General features: G+C 40.3%; 1 protein-coding gene across 1 annotated transcript in view; it reads right to left on the bottom strand.

The window, feature by feature from the left end:
• Positions 1 to 23051, bottom strand: part of LOC139695504 (furin-like protease kpc-1) — a 573252-nt gene that overhangs the window by 37257 nt on the left and 512944 nt on the right. The window contains exon 2 of the mRNA XM_071594300.1: positions 1495 to 1593. Within this exon, the coding sequence (XP_071450401.1) occupies positions 1495 to 1593 (99 nt within the window). The remainder of the gene's footprint in view (positions 1 to 1494; positions 1594 to 23051) is intronic.

Here is a 23051-nt window from a genome sequence, read left to right as displayed (position 1 = left end):
TATTCACACATTTAGAGAGCAAGGAGAGACAGACATCTCCCTTCCCCTTGTCTTTCCTGTGGTTTCCCAGGTAGATCTGATCCCTTAGAAACCACACAGCTTGGCATTTAATAACTTAAGTGTATACATATGATCTATTCAACATCTTATTTAACAGAAAAGAAAAGTGAGCATGTCTTGATAGGCATAAACATCAACAAAATGTGATGGGTGAGTGTTGCATACTTGATGAATATTGGCAGTAAAAGTTAAAGAAATGATTGGGTGGAGAAGAATTTAAATTGGATGACCACTTCAATAAATATTTTTTGTCGGTAAATTTATTTTGAAAGCATGCATGTGAATCTGATGACAAAACAGGAATATATGCACATCAGAGAAGAATTGCCTGTTTTGATAAGTGAAGGGGAAGAGGACCATGAAACCCATGGTTGACTGTGGTTGAAGAGACTCTTGAGGCAAAGAATATTGCAAGTCTCAGGAGTGGAACAATAAGTCAGAATGTGACAGAAACAAAAAAAATATTCCAGGGTGGTGTAGCATAAAAATATTTTCAGTAGGAAGAGTCACGTCCTTCTAATCTGTTTGATAATTAATTTTGATATATTTTCCTAAGATTTTGGAAGTGATTGACTCAATATTGCATTGATCTGCAAGTATGTATCTAGGTATTTGTTTTACGATTTTGGGGGACATTCCAAGATTGGCTGGCAGGGGATAATATCATGGCCACCTTGTTGATGTTACAGAGATAAAGAATTTCCACCAGCATAGCTATCCTATTAGTATTTATTAAAAAAGCCATGGCCTGATAAAATGAAGTCTCATTGAATTCTTTCTTTTATATTTGCTATAAAAGTATTACCTAAATGAGCATTGACGTCTCCAAAATGTTAAGTGAAATAAGTAAATAATACATGTATTTCCAGTTCAAGAATATTAAAATGCAGTTTGCATTACCCAAATTAATAATTATGATGCAATTGTGAATAATTGGGAGTGTATTTAAAATATTTATTCATATTTAAATTTGATATGCCTAATATCATACACAATTATGCAAAAATTAATATCTTTAAGCAAAAAAATACTATTTTTATTATAATTTTGATTGCTTTCTATTTTTTACGACCTTTTACAATTTACAGTAACAGTTATCAGATTATTCAGCATGTCTGGTAGTATCTGGAGCATATGTTCTCATGGTGAATGTAAAAAACTTCCAGAACAATTACACAGAAAATCTAAGCTTGAGAGAGGCTCACAGAATTCCATCATTGAGATACCTGAGGTTGTCAAAACTCTATGAGTATTTTTTTGGTTAAGTGTGGCACCAAATACAATTTAACACTTTCTTTGTTTAGTTGAAGAATAATGTAAATTCTTAATTATTATATTTTTTAAACATTTCCTTGCGAGCAAGGCCCACAGACATCACTTTACACTGTATCTGATACCTATGTAATAAGCAATTAGACCTCTTCTAATACTTACACTAGGTTCTGATGTGAGCCTTCCATGGTGCTCTTCACTTGGGTCAGCAGACCTCCTGGCGACATCATTGTGGTGGAAGTGGTAGGTGTCCTCGACAATCTGTGGGAAGGGAAAAAAGGGAAATATTAAAATATCGGACTGTAGACACAAAACCTTCTATGGGTATTTCACTAAGAAGTCACCACATTACCACAATGGCGAACCCAAAGTATTGTTTCTTGGTATTTATTATTGTTGGTATCCTACAGTCTTAGGGAGGTTCTGAATGGACACAACTATAAAATGATGCATTTCTTTGCCTATCATAACAAAATGTAATATAACACCATATTCTATCATAAACTCTTCTTCAATTCTGCACACTTCCATCATATTTTCATTTCATCCAACATCCCTATTCTATTTCTACCCCTTCCTCACCAAATGTTCTCCACTCTATCAAAGTCTTCGAAATCCTATTCACACACAACATCCCACAACAAGTCTTTGACGTCAAAACACTGCATCCATCTTTCTTGCTTCCTTTGGAATTCTCCCATTAATTTCCTCAGAGTCGCAAGAAGACTTAGGTGTTTTGTACCTTTTTAAAAGTGGCTTCAACGATCATGTTTCCGCATAGTACAAAACCAAAGCTTCAACCAGCCTTTTCTTGAAATCCTTACTCAACCTGTCATTAAATGTTTAATCTCCTTTGCCTATCATAATCCTCCTCCTTATGTCCATACTACATTTACAATTTTGATCCAGAACTCTTCCCAATATAAGTTCGCTGTTCCATCTCCTCAACAATACGAACTCTGATCCTAACTGAAATTAGAGCCCAAAAAATGCTAAGCATAATTCCGAAGTGAAATTTATGCATCTGAAATGAAAGAATTTATTTTATTGGTTCATTTCAATGTTAATTATTGTTAACATAAAAATTAGAAAATTTCTGAAAAATCAATATGCTCATATAATTAATATAGGGATTTACATTATTCAGTTCAACTACATTTGAAATATTTTTGAAATTTTCACTTAGCATTCACTGAATATGCAAGGCACATTCGAAAAAAGGAAGAGCTGTTTTAATGTATTTAAAAAATTGTGGGTGAGAAGAAAGTTGCACACATGCAGTGCCATCTATTGATTGTTTCCTGAAGCCACTGAAGTTTTTGTTTTCATTCAATAGTCACTTGCCTGTTGGTGAATAGGGATAAATTAATAAAATGTGTGTAAAAATCGTCGCTCCCACCAGTTTACAAGGTGTGTGTGCAGTGATTATATTTTTGAGTGCAAAAAGATCATCAACTGCCCAAATTCATTGGGAATCGTGCCTGTTTATGGACAGCATAAAGTAATGAGTGAAGAAAGGGCTACAAAATAGCATCAAAACTTCAAAAATGGCGGCACAAATATGCATGATGAAGAGTAGAGTGAACGGATGAAATCATTCAACAAGTGGACTGAGAACTGACATCTGATTGACGATTGATCAATATTGTTATGGCTGATAAATTTACTCTTGTTTGAAGCACAACTATGTATCTGATTGTTACAGAAAAGCTAAAGTATTTTATACAAGGTGGGTACCAAAAAAACTTGCGGACCAACACAAAGAGCACAAAATGTCTTTAATTCTTCTATCGTAGGGATCCAATTATGGTGTGCCACCAATTAATTACTTTTTTATAATATAAAATTTCGTAGTATTTGTGATTTAATATCATGCATACACACCATTACGTTATTAAGGCCATTATGAGAAAACTTTAGGTTTTCAATCTAAATAAGTTTTTTATAAAAAAATTAGGAATTTTTCTGAGGTCTAAAGCTTTCGCGATTGTCGGAAGTAGCTCTTTAGAGAGAGTGCCAGTAATGGACACGAAAATAGACTGCAAACGATAATTTTCACATCGACATGACAAACAGCTGATTTGAATTTCCCGTGCTGAGGATTCGACGCGGTTCTGTTATTTGCCGCTTCGAATAAGCGGCAGCACTTGAGCAATTCCCTATGCTTTTGGCTCCCCTTCGTATGAGGAAACCGGACTCCGTCGGCTTGCCTCTTCCACACGAAGCGCGCGAGTTCTTTTTATTTAAAAAAAGGGAAAAAAGGGGCGAGTGGAGAAACAAAGAGGAAGATAAAGCTTTAAAAAATCCACAAGAAAAGGTGTCCACTTTGACTTTCATTACTGCCCACTGTAGCCAAAGAGCTTTAAATTTTTGAATATTACATACTGAAGAAGAATTTACACTTTCACGGACTTTATTACGTAATGGCAGATTTGTTTCTGTACAAAACACTTGAATTCGCAATAAAGAGTGGGAGCCGGGTAGATTAGTCAGTACAGCGCCCAGCTCATGTCCAAAGGGTACCTTGCGCAAAGCCTCGGTAATGTCTTGCGACAACCCAAACCGAAACTCTTACAGCCGGTTCCGTTTGACGTAATGGAACTTCGCGTGAAATAGATAGGAGGCTCAGGGAAAGGAACTGGTTATCTTTAGTACCCTGAATGCGTATATTTCACACTCATCACGGCATAGTTCGGAGTAAGCTCTACCGATAACAAATAAGCCTTCAGATTTTTTATTAAGTGATAACGCATCCGTAAAAAACGTTCGTAACAGTAATCTGTCGATACAGATGGGCTATTAATAGCCGCAAGAATTGCTTAATTTCCAAGAATCGCCTAAGACGACAATGAATTCAATAAAATCAAACATAAACAAAATCCATTTCCTTAACTCTAGAAATATTTCCATCCTCTTTTCATTCCTTCCAACATGCCTAATCTTTTCCTCTTTCCATTACGTACCCAACATTCTCTCATTTCTTCCACAGTCTTCAACGGTCCTTAGCCCCTCAATCTGCCATGCATTAACTTTTCCTGCCTTCTTTGTATTTACCACAACAACCCTTCCCCTATCATGCCAAGAACTTCGACGATTGTTTTATTAATTATTATTACTGCTATACGATATCTTTACTACTGTCTTTACTAATATCTTTACTACTGTCTTTACTAATACTTTACTACTGTCTACCGATTAAGGAAGGTTTTGGATTAACACAATCCCGACAGCTGTACAACGACACATTAACTCACCTCTCTTGACAATAAACAACCTGACATCGGACGCTACAGTAAGCCCCTATTGAATTCCGCATACTTCCTTCCTCCCTCCATTCCGTCTTACATCCTTTCCTATTCCTGCCCCTTCCTCTTTTCTCCAACATTCTCCCCTCTATCACAATCTTCAACATGCAATTGCCTATCATTATTCTCTCAATCAATTTTTCCTGTCTCCTTATTATTTTCCCCAACAATTCCCTCTCTGTCACCATACCTAGGGCTTCCTCATTTGTTTCCCTTTCAGTCCACTTTAACTTCTCCATCCTTTTCCACATCCATATTTCAAAAGCCTCTAATCTACGCCTATCTTCCTGCTTCATTAACCATGTTTCCGAGCCGTACAAAACCATGCTCCATATTAAAGTTTTGACGAGCTGTTTCTTAACCTCCTTACCCAACGTCCGTCATCGATTCCCTCCTCATTCTGAAAGCTTCTTTGCCGCAATTCTTCTCCGCATGTCCCTACTACTTAGACCATTTTCTAGTTTTTCGTTTGCGTTTTTAGAAATTATCCAAAGGGACAACAGATTTTCATGACTCATATCAGTGGCTATTGTCAATTAAGTGACTGTATTTTATTTTAAACCACACGCAAAGTGAATTTTTAGAAAAAGTAAGTCTCCTCTCTAAGTTTTGGATAGTGTAGCGTGCATCCTCCAGAATCTCTAGAGCGCTTCTTAAAAACGCGGAAGACATTTTCCTTAATGCATTCAGCTGCTTCACAAAATTTATGTCCCCTTCCTCACGTTGTCATAAATGTCAAATTTCCCATTCCACCCTCCTTCCCAGCGTTCGTCCTTCCCTCGCGGTCTTCCACATTCTCCTACCTCTCAATATATCTTCCAACCACTTCTGCTGACTCCTTAGAATTTCACCGCCACTCAGCAAGCCTTTTTCTCCTCTTCTCCAATCCTATCCAGGACTTATCCATTTGTCTTCCTTCCTCTTTTCTTTCCAGCTTATTTTCCCCCAACCTTCTCCACACCGAAATACCTAAAGGTCTCCATCTACCCTACTCATCCTCTTCCCAAAGAAAAAATATGAAGCCTTTGAACCATAAAACGCTACGCTCCATATCACCGTCTTCGCTAATCCTTTCTTTACGCCATTCCCTTAAGTAATCGCTTCACACCATCTTGAAAACGCCTACTTCGCTAACACGATTCTCCTCTGAATATCCTTACGGATTAGCCCGTTCATGTCCGAGAGAGTTAAAGAAAAAAAGAATTGAGTCAAATGTTCCACGTGCTCTTCTTCTCTATTATGTGCTCCCATGATTTTGTATTTCACTACGCCACTAAATTTCTTGAATCTGACCATTGAAATTACGCTCAACGTCAACCAAATACTTTTCGTGACGAATACTGGGACGAGTGGATCATTTTTATCTAAATTTATGTTATACCATGCGAGCCGCCGGGCGAGGGAACGTGGCAGTACAGCATCCTTTATTGCGTTTATTTGGACGACTCCGATGTGTACGAAATAAGGATTTTACGATCACGAGTTCGGTTTTTGAAGAGTGTTGCCGGAATTCCTAAGGTACTTTTAAACCAAGTCATACAACTTTCACATTAAAAATAGTACACAGGTAATCTTGAATGTAAACGCAGGCCCAAAGGGAAATCTCTCCAAATGTTGAATAACAACTACAATGATGTTTTCAATGGTCAAATAATCTTTGATTAAAATCGTTACCACTTTGAACACTGTGAACAATGGAGCAACATCCATCAAACTTATTGTTCTGTAGTCCTCACATGATGAAGCCTTTACCTTTTTCAGAATAGGAACTAAAACTGATCTCACAAAGTCTTCCGGCCAGATTCTTTCCTCATAGATTCGACGAATTAGCCCGTACAGACTCTTCATCCCACATTTGCCAGAGCTTTTAGTAGTTCCGCAGGAATGTTATCTACCCCCACGGCCTTATTTAGTTTCATCTCCCTTAATGCCCTTTCTATCTCATTGTCTAGTATGCCTGGACCTAAGCTGTCTTCCTCTACGTCATTTTCTTTTTCTATGTCTAACTTTGCTGGTCTAAGTTCTTTACTATACAGTTCTTCTATATACTCCTTCCACCTCTCTTGGATCTTTCCTGTGTCAACTATTACCTTAGCCACCTTATCTCTAACTGTTAGCATGGATCCTTCTTTCTCACTTCCCGATAAAGATTTAACTTTGCTGTACAGCGCACCAATTTCACCCTTCCTCTGCACTTTCCATATCCTCGCCCTGCGTCTTCCACCATGCTTCTTTTGCTTTATTTGTAGCCCGCCTCAATTTATTGTCTTTGTACTTCATTTTGCTTAACTCTGTATTTACATTCTTCCATTTTCTCCTCTCATCCATATTTGTAATCATCTCATCCGTGATCCATGGTTTCCTAGTCCTTTTCGCGTTAAGGGTTCCAATAGTGTCTTTTGCGGCTTTCGATAACCCTTTCTTGATGCTTTCCCATGTTTCTTCGATATTACTTAGCTCTTTATCATCCTCCATGATTTCCTCTAGAGCCTGTTGGTAATCTTTCCTTTTAAATCCATTTAATGCTTCTACATTCCATTTTCTAGCCCGCCGCCCCTGCATTATCTTTTTGAAACGGACGCTACTTTTCCTGACGACTCTTGGATCTTTTCCATTTCAACTATTAACTTACCCGAATTCACTTATCTGTTAACGCAGATCTTCCCGTCTTACTTTCCGATTATGTTTAACCTTCTTGCAAAGCGCACTAAATTCACCCTTCCTCTGTAAACTTTCAATATCCTCGCACTGCGCTTCCACCACGCTTCTTTTGCTCTATTTGTTACCATTCTCAATTCATTATTTAACTCTTTATACTTCCTTCTGCTCAACTATGCGCTTCTCCTATTTTCTAATCTCATCTATCTTTCTAATTATCTACTTGAAAAGGGAATCATGATTCCCTTTTCCTATTAACAGCGCCTATAGTTTCTTTTGCTGCTTTCCATATCTGTTTTTTAACATTTTTCCATTTTTCTCGATAGTACCTCGATCTTTTCCCTCACTCATTAGTGTCTACACAGCCAGTTGATAGTCTTTCCTTGTCATTCCAGTTAATACTTCTAAATTCCATTTCTTATCCCGCCGCCGCAGCCTTATCTTTTTTAATCGGACGCTACACTTCATGAGTACTAAATTGTGATCAAGGTTGGCATCCGCTCCGGGGAAACTGTGCGAATGTATCACGCTGTTCCCAAACCTGAGCCTAACCATGATATGATCTAACCTAACTGATATCTTCCTGAGCCACCTGGCATTTTCCAGGTATACCTACGCCTTTTGTGGTGTCTAAACCAAGTGTTGGTGATGACTAACCCCCGTCTCGTACAGAACTCAATTGCTTTCTCTCTGCAGGTCATTCCTCGCACCTAAACCGTAGTCCCCCACCTCATCACCATCTCTCCCTTCTAATAAAATTATAAATGTAAACCTTAATGTGGAGCCTGATTTTCTACAACCTGCAAACATGCTAATTGAAGCAACATGATAGGCGGTGAATGGAGGCTTTTGAAATGTGGGTGTGGAGAAGGATTGAGAAGGTAAAATGGATCGAAAGGAAAACAAATGAGGAAGTCCTAGGTATGGTGGGCGAGGATAGAGGATTGTTGGGAGAAAACATGAGGAGGCAGAAAAAATGGATGAAAAGCATATTAATCGGCAGTGAGATGTTGAAGAATTTAATAGAAGGGAGAATGCTAGACAAACGAGGAAAAGGCAGAAGTAGGATAGGGATGTTGGACGGGATGAAGGAAATAAACAGTTACACAGGGCTACTGTGGAGTAGGATTTTGGGTTGTGTTTTTTTAGGAGAAACAAGATCTAGTGGTAAACCTAACAGTTTTTTTCCGCAACCCGAAACATTCTCAATTCAAATTATTCAACAACTCACATTTTCTTTGATAACTCGAATTTTTCGACAAAGAAACCAAGTTTTTTTTCACTCCAACGACGCAAATACCTTTTTTAAACACAAAATCTATTTCCGAGAGAGCATTGCCATTTCACAAATGTGAGGTAAAACGACAAGCATTCGGGAATCATTTTATTTTTCGACAATTATGGCGGAGCTTTTAATGGTTGAGTTCATATTTTCCAAAGTTAATTCATCGATATTCCCATTCATCTGTGAACAGACTTCAATTTTAGGCGTCCTGGCTCTCTCTAACGGTCGGAATATTTTTTCGAATGATACGGCCAACAAAACTGGACGTATGGACCCCCTTTGTGAACACGCTTTTCGACGTGGAGAAAAAAAACCTAACGAAAACCGCCATGACGTCAAGAGAGATTCGTTATTTTTCCGCGTGAAACCGCGGCGGCGGTGTTTCCCTCATGAACGGCGACAGTATGAGCAGTAAACCTCGAGGGCATTTTCGGAACATTTATTGCCAGAGGTTGAGTGACTTTTTGGACAGTCATATACTCACAATCGTGCAGTCGATGGGAAAACTCGGTCACATATCCGGAAATTAACAAAGCAGAAAAATATTGAATGAAATTTCCATATGAAGCGTATCTGACGTCCACTTCCCTGAAGTTGCCCGCTGGGTGAATTGTGCATGCAGATGAAGCTTCCATAGGCTTGCGTCGGCCGACATTTTATATTCATAGGGCCAATAACAGAAATGCCAAATACAAGAGGCGATATGATACTAGCTGATGTGGAAATATAGAGAAATAAAAATGACACGAAAACATGTGTTAGAAACAAAAAAAATGCTTAATATTCCACTAGCTAAATGTAACCTAAGGGTTGAATCTTTTCACATACATTAAAACCAGTGATTCAGGAAGAGCATTGTCATTGTCCATACATATAATTAGGAGTAGAATTAAGAAAAGAGTTCACTATTTGCAGAACTTTCCAAGACCTGATACAGTTTGTCAATCAAAATTTAAGAAAATTATAAATTTAATATTTATATTATATATAATATAATTTAATATAAAAATTAAGCTTAAAATTTAATAAATACTTAATGGAAAGGATATGGTGGAATGGAAGACAGCTTGAATGGAAAAAGATCAAACGAGGTGCGGTCAATTTCTGAGGTGACCTATATTTTATAACAAATCACTAAACGAGGAATATGAACCTCAGTTAACTTATCAGCATAATGTCCCATAGTACGAACAAATTTTTCAAAATGTTGAGCCCTGAGTCTCTTTTACCCACAGGGAAAACCAGCTGGTCCGTGGCTCCTTGGGCTCGTCCTCATGCGACGTTCAGCCTTTTAACTATGGAATCTAAGGTACATATTTTATGCAGATCCATAAAAAAAGTACCATACACCTCGCTCAATTTGCGATGGATTTTGAAATGTGTTAAACTACGCAAGTTGAGAAAACTGTTGATTACACAATGTTCTTGAACAATTAACGACGCCTTTTTGATTGCTACAAACTATTCTCACTATAGCGACAGCTATACGAAACCTGTACACGGTACGGTGCAGCCATCTATGAATTATGCATGAATAAATAGGGAGAATGCTGGGAAATTGTGTTTTAAAGGCGGGGGGGGGGGGGGTAATTGACATTCTGGTTGAAATAAAGGGAGGTTGAAATTATGCATAGCTAATGAATGAGTAAATGTAATATGCAAAACGAGGTAAGGATATTTTGCGCAATATTAGTCTATGAAGTACAGAATTGTGAAGCCCCAGAGACAATCAAAAACCTATCCTAACTTGGTAGATAACTGCTAACAGTATTAGTGGTATTCAACCGTTTAAAGTAACTTTTGGTTGGACATATTCTGAACAACGATACATCTACTTGCCTCAACTAATGAAACAAAATTTGACATCCGACATTAAAGTAAGTTCCTATTCAATTCCGCATACTTCCTTCCTCCCTTCATTCCATCCAACATGCCTATCGTTCTCCTTTATCACCATCTATCGTACGCCTATCATCCTACTTCACTGGCCATATTTCTGCGCCGTAAAAAACAACACTCAGTACTAAACTTTTCACGAGCATTTTCTTAATATTCTCAATCAACATCCCTATCATCAATTTCCTCCTCTCAGTGAAAGCCTCTTCGTGCTAACGTAATTCTTCTTATGGTCCCTCATGCTTCGAATATTTTCGTGTGAAAAAACTTTCAAGATCGGTTAACTGTTCCACCTGCCCTTGTTTATGAACTCCCAATTTAATAGTTTAGTTAGAATTTCTTTTCACGAAAACCTTACAACTTCTATTAAATAAGCTAAATGTTTCGGAAAAATATATTACGATTCAGACTTAGTCGCGGGTTATAAGGAGATTAAGAGGCATCTCGGCGTAGCTTACCAGGGTAACCCAGATGGACCAAAAGACAGACTCAAAAACACACTTGCTTCTCGGCCAATAACGCGGCTTCATCCATACGCACGGGACTCCAATTCGTTTCGACGTCGGTCGTTGAAACAGGAGTATCCGATTTAACGTCAGCTGGGACCAACTCCATTGGGGAGAATGTGGCAAATGGTTAGAAAGGGAGGACTACCCAAATGCGTTAAGCATCATCCGCGGAATTCTGACGTTTTACGAGCAGCAATTAGGCGTTTTTTTTTAAAAAAAAGAGGGAAATCGGGTTTCGTTCCAATGGACCCGATTTCGTCGCGGATGAACAAAAGCACTCGGGCGCAAGAGAGAGAAGGGGAGCGGAATGGAGGCATTCATTTTTTTCATCCCTCGGAAGGATAGACCTGAGAGTACCGTGGTGCTGGCGCGAAGCCAAGTTATCGGATCTTTCAGGGGCGGAGAGGCGGAGAGACTGGGTAAAGAAGAAGGTGGAAGGTAGGTGTGCCCGGGAAGAGGGGAGGTTATGAGGGTAAGGTTTCCATGGTGAACGGTCCGGGGGTGAAAGAGCGCACCACTCACCTCCCCCGTCCCAATGAAATGAAAGAGGGGGTTACCACAACTAGGTGGGCCATACGCCGGGAGGTGGGAGAACTGGATGATCCCGGAGATGTGCGATATTACCATTCGATTATCTCAAAAAACCGACTACTAGAGTACGATTATCGATTCTTAAGCTTCGATTATTCCGAATTTTTTCACCCGAAATCAAGCATCACGATTGGCTGGTTTTTTACGAGCTATACGTCATACCTCCGATTCGATTTGGAAACGAAAAAAAATTTATGCGTCCGTTATGAAAATATATCCCTCGCATCGAACGCGGGGGAATCAATTGCAGTTGATTTCTCCTATTAGAAGGAATACACGAAGCACCCGAATGTTCCACCTTATTTCTCTCCACTCGGCGGGAAAACACTAGAAATCAAGACGAGAGAGAATGTAGTCGATTAATTTCCAAGATCGAAACAGAAAACATTCCGACTCGATAAAAAAAATGAAACGACATCATCGACGACTCAAATCCACGACGAAAAAATGTCGCTTCTCACTTGCAACCCAATTCGTGAACCAAATTTTGAGGGTCAAATGTATGCGACCACTTCGATTTGATCGCATTAATGCGAATGGATTCGAGGCAAAAGATTCGATTCGGGTCGATCGATTCGATTCGATAGAACATCAACGACTCGAATCTGCCGCTCACCTGCAAAAATTGCAACTCGCGAATGCAACTTTTATCGGGTGGAATCGATCCACCGTGCATCGAAATGATACGGTGGTCGAATATCAAATTTTGTCCCCACTTTAATCGCCCTCATCTCCGTTCCAGAACGTCCTTCCCTCTGCCCAGAGCCACATCACACTCTTCCTTAACCCACCACGTCCTACTCGCCCCCCTCCCCCCATTGACCCTTCCGTTAGAAAAAAACCCTGCCCGACCCTAACACCCTTCCTCCTAGCCACGTGCTACGTGTGTGTGTGCCCTTCCGCTATCCAGGGTGGAAATCTGGGGAAATTGATTCAGAAATGAAACTCATCCCCCTACCCCCTTCGCACACCAACCCTGATAAGCCCTGCCGAATGCTTTTGGGGAGAGTAGGGATTGTGGGGGAGGATTGGGGGGATGGGGGTGGAAACCCTCTCTCTCTGTAACACACAAAAGTCATCTCCGAATTCCCCGCCATTTTTTCACTACCTCCATCTTTTTAGACGTTCAAAAAATAGGATTCAGACTCTATATATCTCCCTCTTCCTCTCTCTCTCCGACTCCATCTCGCCTTTGTTCTTTGGACCAGGGCCAAAAAAAGTGTGGAATGGGGTAAAGGGAGGAATGGAGAATTTTAAGGGGTTTGGCGGATAGATCCTGGGAACAACGATCGGCTATCCCTTATTTTTTTTTAATGACATCCACCATTCCATTGAAGGAGGAGGGGGTAAGGGTTTCGGGTGGAAGTAGGTATGGGAGTGGGGGACGAAACGAGATTTTGCTTTATCCCTCCAGGGATCCGAATTGAGGAGGAGGAAGGGGTTTTTCTATTTTTTTGTATTCTCTCTCCCTCTTCCTTGGCGGGAGGACTTCATTTAAGTCCACAAACGGTGGCAATTCTCGTCCCCATCAGGAAACCTCTTTCGATCCTCTCTCACCGAGACACACACACATACGCGACGCCATCGCGTTGAATCCAGGTGTTTCCAAGAGCGATGCGCCAAAAGAAACGTCGCTATGGGATGCGCTATTCGTCTTTTATTTTATGTTAATATGCCCTCTCGACTGACGACCCTTATATTCAAACATTATTTTCGTTCCCTGTTCAAAACATTAAGAATAAAATGACATGATGATAAGAATGAAATGGTGATGATATATAATCACATGATCTGATTGAGCAGTGGTGAGTAAAAAAATCAAAGGGATTGCGGTTACTGATGAGTGCCTTATGTACAGGAACGACGTGAGATATATATATATATATATATATATATATATATATATATATATATATATATATATATATATATATATATATATATATATATATATATATATAGTATATAACGATTGTAAGGAAAAACTCACACGAGCGGCACAATAATGGGCTGACACAATATAACACAAATAGAAAAGAATAGCAACATTTAAAAGAACACTCACACGGTAAATTTACCGCGTGTTCTTTCAAATGTTGCTATTATTTTCTATTTGTGTTATATTGTGTCAGCCCATCATATATATATATATATATACATGGCTGCGTAGATTTTCGCGGCGGTGGCTTGAAGAATTCTGCATGTCCGGGTTTTCACCGCGTTGTTGTTTGAAGCCGACAACAGTTTCGCCGAAGTTTCATCCGGCGTCTTCAGGTCGAAGATGAGGGACTCAGATTTTGGCCGTCCTTATATAGGTGGTCCCGTCCAAGTGCTGCTCTCTGATTGGTCCTTTTTCGGAGGACTCTCTTCCACGCGTTGTGGAGATGGTAGCCTTCATCTCTATTGAAATTCGCCGGGTTTTTGGCTATCTCAATAGCTTCTCTGATTAGGCGTGGGTAATATCTACTTTCTTTACTTATGATTGTAGCGTCATGGAATAGAATATCATGGCCGGGTTCACTCCATTTATGCTCGGAGATGGCCGAGAGGTGAAACTGTTTGTTCGTAGTAGCCCGGAGGTGTTCTTTCATCCGAACTTTCATAGCTCGGCATGTTTCCCCGATGTAGGCTTTCCCACATGAACACGGTACTTGATAGACCCCTTCGTATAGGTCTTTCGAGATTTTGTCCTTCGGTCCGGGGAGCGCGTCCGCTATTTTCTTGGTGCAGTTGAATCTTGTCACCACGTCGTGCTTTTTAAGGATTCTGGCTATCTTCTCGGATGTTCCGGATACGAAGGGGATAGTCGCGTATGCCTTTGGGTCCGGTTCCGTCTGCTTGATTGACTTGTCAGAATCTCGTCTTCGCCTTTCTTCCCTGGCGGTCCTTTTTAGGACCATATCGTTCCGATAGCCGTTTTGTTTTAGTGCTCTCAGGAGATGTTTCTTTTCAGTCAGCAAAGAATCGGCGTCAGAGATTTCATACGCTCTGTGAACTAGTGTGTCCACCAAAGATGTCTTTTGGAGCGGATGGTGGTGAGAGGTTGCGTTTAGATAACGGTCGGTGTGCGTCTTCTTTCTGTAAACAGCATGTCCCAGCTTCCCACAACTCTTCTTTTTGACTAAGACGTCCAGGAAAGGTAGTTGGTTGTCCTTTTCTACTTCCATCGTAAATTTGATGGAATGATGTTGTGAGTTGAGAAATTGAAGAAATTTCTGAAGTTCTGTTGCGCCGTGCTGCCAGATGACGAAAGTATCATCCACATATCTTAACCACATCCTAGGTTTTTTCTCGTACTGATTAAGGATCTTTTCTTCAAAATGCTCCATGAACAGGTTAGCCACTACCGGAGACAGCGGCGAACCCATGGCTGCACCCTCTGTCTGCTCGTAGAATTCTTCGTTCCACAAAAAATAAGCATTCGTGAGGCAATGCTCCACCAGTGTGGGGAAGTCTTCCGGAATGCCGTTGGTGGTTAGGCCTCTGATAATCTCCACCGATTCCTTAATCGGGATGTTAGTGAACAGTGAAACAACATCGAAGCTCACCAATAATTCGTTGCTGTCCATTGTGATCTTTTTCAGGATGTCGATGAAATGCCCGGAGTTTTTCACGAATGACGATGTTTTTCCGACGTAGAACTGTAGAGATTGGGCCAGGTATTTCGCCAGTCCGTATGTTGGAGCATCGATCTGGCTGACTATAGGTCGGAGTGGTATCCCCTCCTTATGTATTTTCGGCAGTCCGTATAATCTGGGTGGTTTGGGAGCCGAAGAAAATAGTCCACGTTGTTCTTCCATCGGAATGAGGGATTTCTTTATTAGAGCTCTGGTGTTTCGCTCTATTTTTGCTGTCGGGTCGGTCTTGAGTTTCTTATACGTCCCGTCTTGGAGAAGTTCCGTAATTTTGCTCCGGTAGTCCTCTTTGTTGATTACCACATACGAATTTCAATAGAGATGAAGGCTACCATCTCCACAACGCGTGGAAGAGAGTCCTCCGAAAAAGGACCAATCAGAGAGCAGCACTTGGACGGGACCACCTATATAAGGACGGCCAAAATCTGAGTCCCTCATCTTCGACCTGAAGACGCCGGATGAAACTTCGGCGAAACTGTTGTCGGCTTCAAACAACAACGCGGTGAAAACCCGGACATGCAGAATTCTATATATATACATATATATATATATATATATGAGACGTAGATTAACAATAAGAAAGAATATTCGTGAGATAAAGGAAAGATAACTCATACACTTAACTAAAAGGGAACAAACTAGAGCAAGTGGAAGAGTTCGTGTCATTGGGCAGTACTATGTATGAGCGGTAAAAGGGCATTGAATAGGGGAGCATTAAGAGTAGTATTGCATTAGCAAAAGAGGTGCTTACCAGAAAAATAAAATTGGAACTGCACTAATAGAGTATAGATGTGAAGAAAATGTTTCACCAAGTCTTTAAATATGGAGTGCAGTGCTTTATGGATGTGGGACCTGTTCTCTGAGGCACCTTGAACATGAGCGTACATTGGGAGAATGGAGAATATAAGGTGGACAGAAATGGAGACAAACGCCGAGATTTTAGATAGGATAGGAGAAGAGAGGAAATCACCGGGGGGAAATCCTAAAAAGGCATGAAAAGTTAATGGAAGAAATACTGAAGGAAAGTTATAAATTAAAGGCCGTGATAGAAGGGAGACGATGTTGGGTAAGTAAAGGGTATGAGAGGAGGACCTTTTTAGTCGGCATAAAGGCAGGCACAAGTTGCAATGAAATGAAGAAAGTAATAATATAGGGAAAAATAAGATCTACAAGGTCAGTAGAAAAAAGAATGAGGCTGGTCTTTCTACACGCGAAATGCTGAACGGATCTAAATCAGTGAGGTTTGCCTAATAGCGGCGTTTGTGAGACTTCGCCCTGCTAGCGGCCCTATCTCGACTTGTCTCCGCACAACAGTCATTCTCGTCTTACCTTGCACATGCTTGCTGTACAAATTCTTGGGTCGGTGAGAATGAAGGCGTAAGAGAAAGAGCGCGAGTGGACGGAGGTTTGTTTTAACCTCGGGAAAAGTGCAACTGAAACTTTTGCAATGATTCAAGAGGGATTTGGCGATGAATTTCTTAGCTAGGCACAGTGTTTTTTCGGTGGTATAACCGCTTACAGTTAGGACAAACCTCGACCGATGAAGAATCAAGAAGTAGACGACCATCGGCGTCAACAAAGGACACCCACGATTGGGAAGTGATTATTCACTATGAATATGACCCTAAAGGACAAACAGTGAATGTGCAGCACTAAATTGAGGTTATGAGAAAGTTAAGACACGCCATGTCGCGGCATAGATCACAAATGTCTTTGTGCTTTCATCACGACGTCTATGTGGGAGAGCAAAGTGAAAGGTTCTCGGCCTGGAACAGAGATGTCGTTCAAAATCAGCGATAATTAATGATTCCTGTTTGAGTTCAAGTGTCATTAATTCGTAAAAAGGTTTTGATTTGCTCTCTCAAAGTAATTTGTTTACACGTATTGTCGTATTAGATGTCTTCAGTGTTTTTCGTTCAAATGGAAAAACTTGAATCTCGTACGATCATAAAATTCTTCGTTTTGGACAAATTAACCCCTAAGTAAATTCATCCGAAGTTGAAAAAAGGTGTAGGGGGACTCTGTTCCTCCAATGTCAACCATTAAAAAGTGGGAAGCTGAATTTAAACGTGGTTAAACTTTCCTCGAAGATGACCCACGTGAAGGACGGCCAAAAACTGCGACCACACCGGAAGCCATCGAAAAGGTTCAAGGTATCGTGTTGGACGATAGGCGAGTAAAGGTGAGTGAGACAGCTAAGACCGTGAGGATATCGGAAGAGAGAGTGCGAAAAATCTTGACAAATGATTTTGGGATGCGAAAGCTCTACGCAAGGTGGGTGCCGCCTTTGCTAAATGCCGATCAGAGGCTAATGAGCAACGATTTTAGCAGCAATTTTTGGACCGATTTTGTACGGCGATTTGTCACCACGGATGAGATATGGGTCCACAACTACATGCCAGAAACGAAACAGCAGTCGAAGTAAAGGGTGGAAGCCGAGGGTTCAGCGCCAAAGAAAGAGAAGTCGATCGCATCTGCCGGAAAGGTCATGACGATGTATTTTGTATTGCGAAAGGGATGCTGTTAATTGATTATCTTGAAAAAGGCAGAACAATTACCGAGAATATTACTCGAACCTTCTTGACCAGCTGGATGCCGAAATTGGCGAGAAGAGGCCTGGCTTGAAGAAGAAAAAAAATCATATTTCACCAGGGCAACCAGCAGCCACCTGCTCAGAATGGTGCGTTAGCGATGGGAAAATTACGGGATTTGGGAGTACAATTTGCTCGGTTATCCCCCTTATTCTCCTGATTTATCCCCCTTAGACTTCTATCTGTTCCCAAACTTGAAGAAATATGTTTCTGGGAAGCGTTTCGCGTCCAATGAAGAAGTTGAAAGGGCCTTAGATGGATATTTTCACAGCCTTCCAGACCCTCACTTTCGGGAAGGAATACTGATGTTGTAGAAACACTGGACCAAGTGTTCTGAAGACAAGGGAGATGATGTACGTAGAAAAATAAAATCATTTTTTAACTGAAAATAGCAGTTTTTCATTGCAGGCCGAGAACCTTTCACCTTACCCTCGTTAATTATGTATCATCGGCCGTCTAAAAACTACCATCAATAGAGTACAATGCGTTACGGCAAAATACTTATTTGAAAATGAGTGTGTTGAGGCTCACAAGAAATACAAAGGTGAAGTTAAGCTTTCAAAATTGCTGCGGCCATTTTTCTACAGGTATGTCAGGCAGAACACTTAACCCATGTATTTATGAAGTGTTCTTGACAAAAATGGTAAAAATTATAAGTCAGAGTAAGAATAACTCCGATGGATGAATAAAAGTTTCGCAAAAAGGATGGAATACATACACAGGTATGTACATCAGATGTACATACATATATATCGCCATCAGTATTTCAATTCTAAGATTGGTTGACTGCAACCCGCCGTTCTTCTCCGTTAAGCGTTAATTCCTTCAAAGCCTCCTGATAGCTTCTCCTGTTTTACGTCTTCCTTATTTGTCCTATGCACTTGTCTCTTAGTCTTCCATTACGGGATATACCCTTTCATTCTCTTCCCTTCTATTAGATTTCTAAGTATTTCATTGTGCCACAACGTGTGTGCAACTCATCTACAGTTCTTCTTTGTCGTAAAAATCTCCGAACAGTCCTTTGGCTCTTCAGCTCTTCAATGTATACTTCCTCGTTCCTTATTTCATCTGACCATTTAATCTTCAGTATTCTACCTCCCAGCACCATGTTTCTAAGGCTTCTATTCTTCGCTGACTCACTCTTCCAATGTTCCACGTCTCTGATCCGTAAGAGTGCCATGCTCCATACGAACATTTTTTACGAACTACTTTCCTTACTTGTAAACTCGGGTTCTTTGAATGTAGCATTTTCCTCTCCTTCACAATTCCTTCTTAGGTGTGCCTCCGTTTTGCTTGATGTCGATCGATCTTCTTCCATCCCAAGTTACACTGCTGCACAAGTAGATAAAGGATTCCATTAGCTCTAATTTTACTTCTCGAATCACGATATGACTTCAGCTCCTACATTACACACACCAAATTTTAGATTAAGAATTATTAATTATAGTGTTTTTTGGTATTGGTAAATAATTTCAATTATTACCACAAACATTGGCTGGGGCTGCAAGGCAATGCGGCTTTAAAGATTTGAGTTAATCTGGCGATCGCTTTTCTTAATGAAGAAGGCCTAAGAGAATTTACATTAGCATATAACGAATTCCGATAATATTGCTCGAGGAATTTGAAGCGCCATCTTGAACATAGCCGAGGAAATATAAAAAAAGGTCAAATTATTCTTTTTAATTCAAATGTGGATTTTTTTGGGCATTATAAATTTTTTCGATGAAAGTTAGCATACTATCACAATTTTATGAATGCAAAATTAACAGTGACACACCAATACTAGCAACTAAGAGTAGTACGTTTATAATGTTATTATTTAACAACATTACTTGCATGGCTGAAAGATGAATGTAACACACTATCATATTGATAGCGCATCTTGAATATCGATCCACCGCTCCTATGGAAGTTTTACTTCATATGAAAGCTATAGTCATCGCGAGTAAAATTAATTTATCGAATTGAAATTGATTTAAGATAATCACCAGTTACAGCGAAGGGTTTTATAATGATTCTTATTAACGATATTATTTCAATGGATGCAAAATAATTTATAAAATAAGCGTACTATTAAGTGATAGCTACTCTGGAAATAAACTCACCGTTTTCAAGCACGTAACGAGTCTGAGATGAAATCAATATCAATTTTTTAACGGTATTCTTATCCGCTTAGCGTTAAAAAAAAACATTTTTATAATTACGAGAAAATGTGGAAAACAGAACGTGGGAAGTGCATTTAAATCAAAACTTTCCCAATATGAGCGAACCTCTCCTTGGAGATCCCTTGGTAAACAATTCAGGATATCTCCGTTTAATCAACTTAAGAAAACAGAAACGACGCGAGGCGTTTTCTTCCAAAACCACTCGTTTCCCGACAACGCTTCGGGTTGAAAGTTCGCGTCGCCACGGCAACGCAGGAGAAAGAAGTCTGCTGATGTTCGAGGGAACGGTTCCTGAAAAAAAATCACATTCACTATCGCCCAGTTCAGGATCTCGGCAGTGGGAAGGTAGTATATCACGCAGACCGCGTGCGAACTGTGTTTTCGCACCCTTTGTGTACAGGGGATTTGGACGGCGGGGGTCCTTTCGGACCCCATCTTGATGCATATCTATCTTCCGCTTCGGTGTTTAATACGATTCAATCGCCCCCCGGGTCGGTCGGTCGATCGATCGATTGATCTGATTCGGAGTTTATCGTCCTGAACAACTCCCTCTACCCTCTCTCTCTCCAGGAAGTCTCCTCTCTTCCGAGGGTTCTGGAGCGGAGTGCATCAACTGACGGATGTAGTGGGTCGACGCTAAGGGATGAGAAATAAAAGGGGTCGGAAATCGGAGAAAGGGAGAGATAGGTCCATAAGGGTTCAGCGAAACGGATTCCTTTCCCTTAACTCGGCCACCACACGCTGGACTTGGAGGACAGTCTGACCAACCGAACAGAATGGGACAGTTCATTCAACGTATTCTCATCCTAACGAAGTAGGGGTTTTTGGACGGCCTCTACTGAAAAGGAATACATGGGAAGGGTTGGATTAAGGAATACAAGTAGATGGGAGACTCATAAAAACAGCATTGCGGATGATAGAAACGTTATATATTTATCTACACGGTATCCTGCAAACCACCGCCACGGTGTGTGGAAGGGGGTGATTCTACGTAATGCATGGTACATTAAAATTAAAGTTTTCTTAAATTTTGGTCAGAAATTGATTGACTAAGAAGGTATCCTATTTATAAGGAATTCAAACGAAGAAATGCTAGGCGCGGTGAGAGTTGAGATGTGATTTTTGGGAGATTTTAAAAGGAGGCAGGAAAGTTAGAATACCAATAATTCCACCTATTTTATAGGCAGGTTTTGGACTGTTTCTGACGATTACTTACTCAAAAGTATCGCGAAAACTTCCTCTTTCTTTGCCCTAGATTATTTCTTTGCAACTTCCGCCTACTTTCTGACTGCTTTAAAGTATTTCACTCCTTTCCTTCTTCTTCACCGCTTTCCCAGCGTTCTCCCTTCTTTCACGGTCCTTAGCATCTAACTACCTTTCAAAATTTCCCCCATCCACTTTCTCGGAACTTATCGAATCTCCCCCGGCAACTGCCTCTCTTGGTCCAACCACTTTAAAACTTGTGCCGTTTGTCTTCCTCTATCTCTGTTCCAACCTATTTTCTCCATTCTTCAACTTACCCACATTTCAAAAGCCACCAATCTACAGGGTACACTGTATGTTCATCTTCTCGCCTCAAAGACCAAGTCTCACGTCAATCGTGTACAGCACAACATTTTTAAGTCTTGAAAAATATTTTATAAAAATATTCACTTCAGTGTACATGCCAATCACTTCTATTCTTCTTGATAATTCCTCTTCCTAGAAAAGGATTCTTTTCCGACTGTTCCCACTATGCCCCCTTGCCACCAAAATTACCGCCAAAATATAAAATGCTCCACCGGCTCACCCAAGTTTGTTCCCCATCACTTCAATGTCTCACTTAGCTTTCCTGATTCTCGAATATCTGTCTTACTTTCGTTTTCATGGCGCTTAGTCTTCAAGAATAGCACCGACACATCGAATTTGAACCGCTAATTAAGATTCTTCATCTCACCTCAGGTTTACTTATTCCCAAGACTCTGAAAGTTTCACTAGTCTTCAATAAATATATCCGCAGCGACCGATAACAGTAGGCATGTCCGCGTAGTCAGGCCAGAGCCACCATAAACGGAGGATGCAATGTTTACCTAATTTTGTAAGCACCTTAGGCGAAGTAGGTATAAAAGTACATACATACACACACAAACACACGTGTGTGTATACGTATATAAAAAATATATCTTATTTGTATAATATGTATTATATATATATTATGCACGTATGTATATATGGATATGTATTATGTACGTATGTATGTATGTATGTATGTATATATATACTATATATATACATATATACATATATATATATATATATATATATATATATATATATATATATATGTGTGTGTGTGTGTGTGTGTGTGTGTGTGTGTGTGTGTGTGTGTGTGTGTGTGTGTGTGTGTGTGTGTGTGTGTGTGTGTGTGTGTGTGTGTGTGTGTGTGTGTGTGTGTGTGTGTGTGTGTGTGTGTGAAATATGGTAGCTCTGTAAAACTTCGACGGCACAATAAAACACATTAATATGCCAAGAAAACACGTATAAGGCCACTCACATTTGTGAGCGCCCTGTCACGTGTTATCCATGTACTTCTTTGTGTTTTATTGTGTCGTCCGAATGGTTGCATATTTATACACACACACACGAGGGTAGCCTGAAAGGTTCTCGGAATCATTTACCAGATGTCAACGCCAGCGCAACGGGTTTCCCGCGTAGTAATAGTCAACCCAGTATGAGTAAACACGTAACGCGTCAGCGCTCTGGGACGAGATCTATGATGCGGACGCCTGTCTGATGTTGTTCCCGCGTGGTTATTTTTGAAGATATTTTGAAGATTTGATACTTCGTAAAGAAGGCATGAACGCTCGACATCTTCAAAATCTTCTCTACCCTCCCGAAACTACTTTTGCCACAGAAAAACACCCGATCTACCCATGGCGTTATCACCACAAGCTGCCTTGAGCATACCACGAGTCTTTTTCCCGGTTTTCCCCAGTTCCACGCAAAATGTGCTGTGTTCCAACAACCGGTGCATGACGGAGCGTAACGAGGTCACGTTATAGAGTTTTCGCAAACGAACGATCCGCACTCAGCAAAGGCTGGGAG

The sequence above is a fragment of the Hetaerina americana genome, unplaced genomic scaffold, assembly GCF_022747635.1.
Source record: "Hetaerina americana unplaced genomic scaffold, ioHetAmer1.1.p SCAF_6, whole genome shotgun sequence".
Lineage (NCBI taxonomy): Eukaryota > Metazoa > Arthropoda > Insecta > Odonata > Calopterygidae > Hetaerina > Hetaerina americana.
The sequence above is the reverse complement of the archived record's forward strand: the minus strand, read 5'-3'. Positions and strand labels throughout refer to the sequence as shown.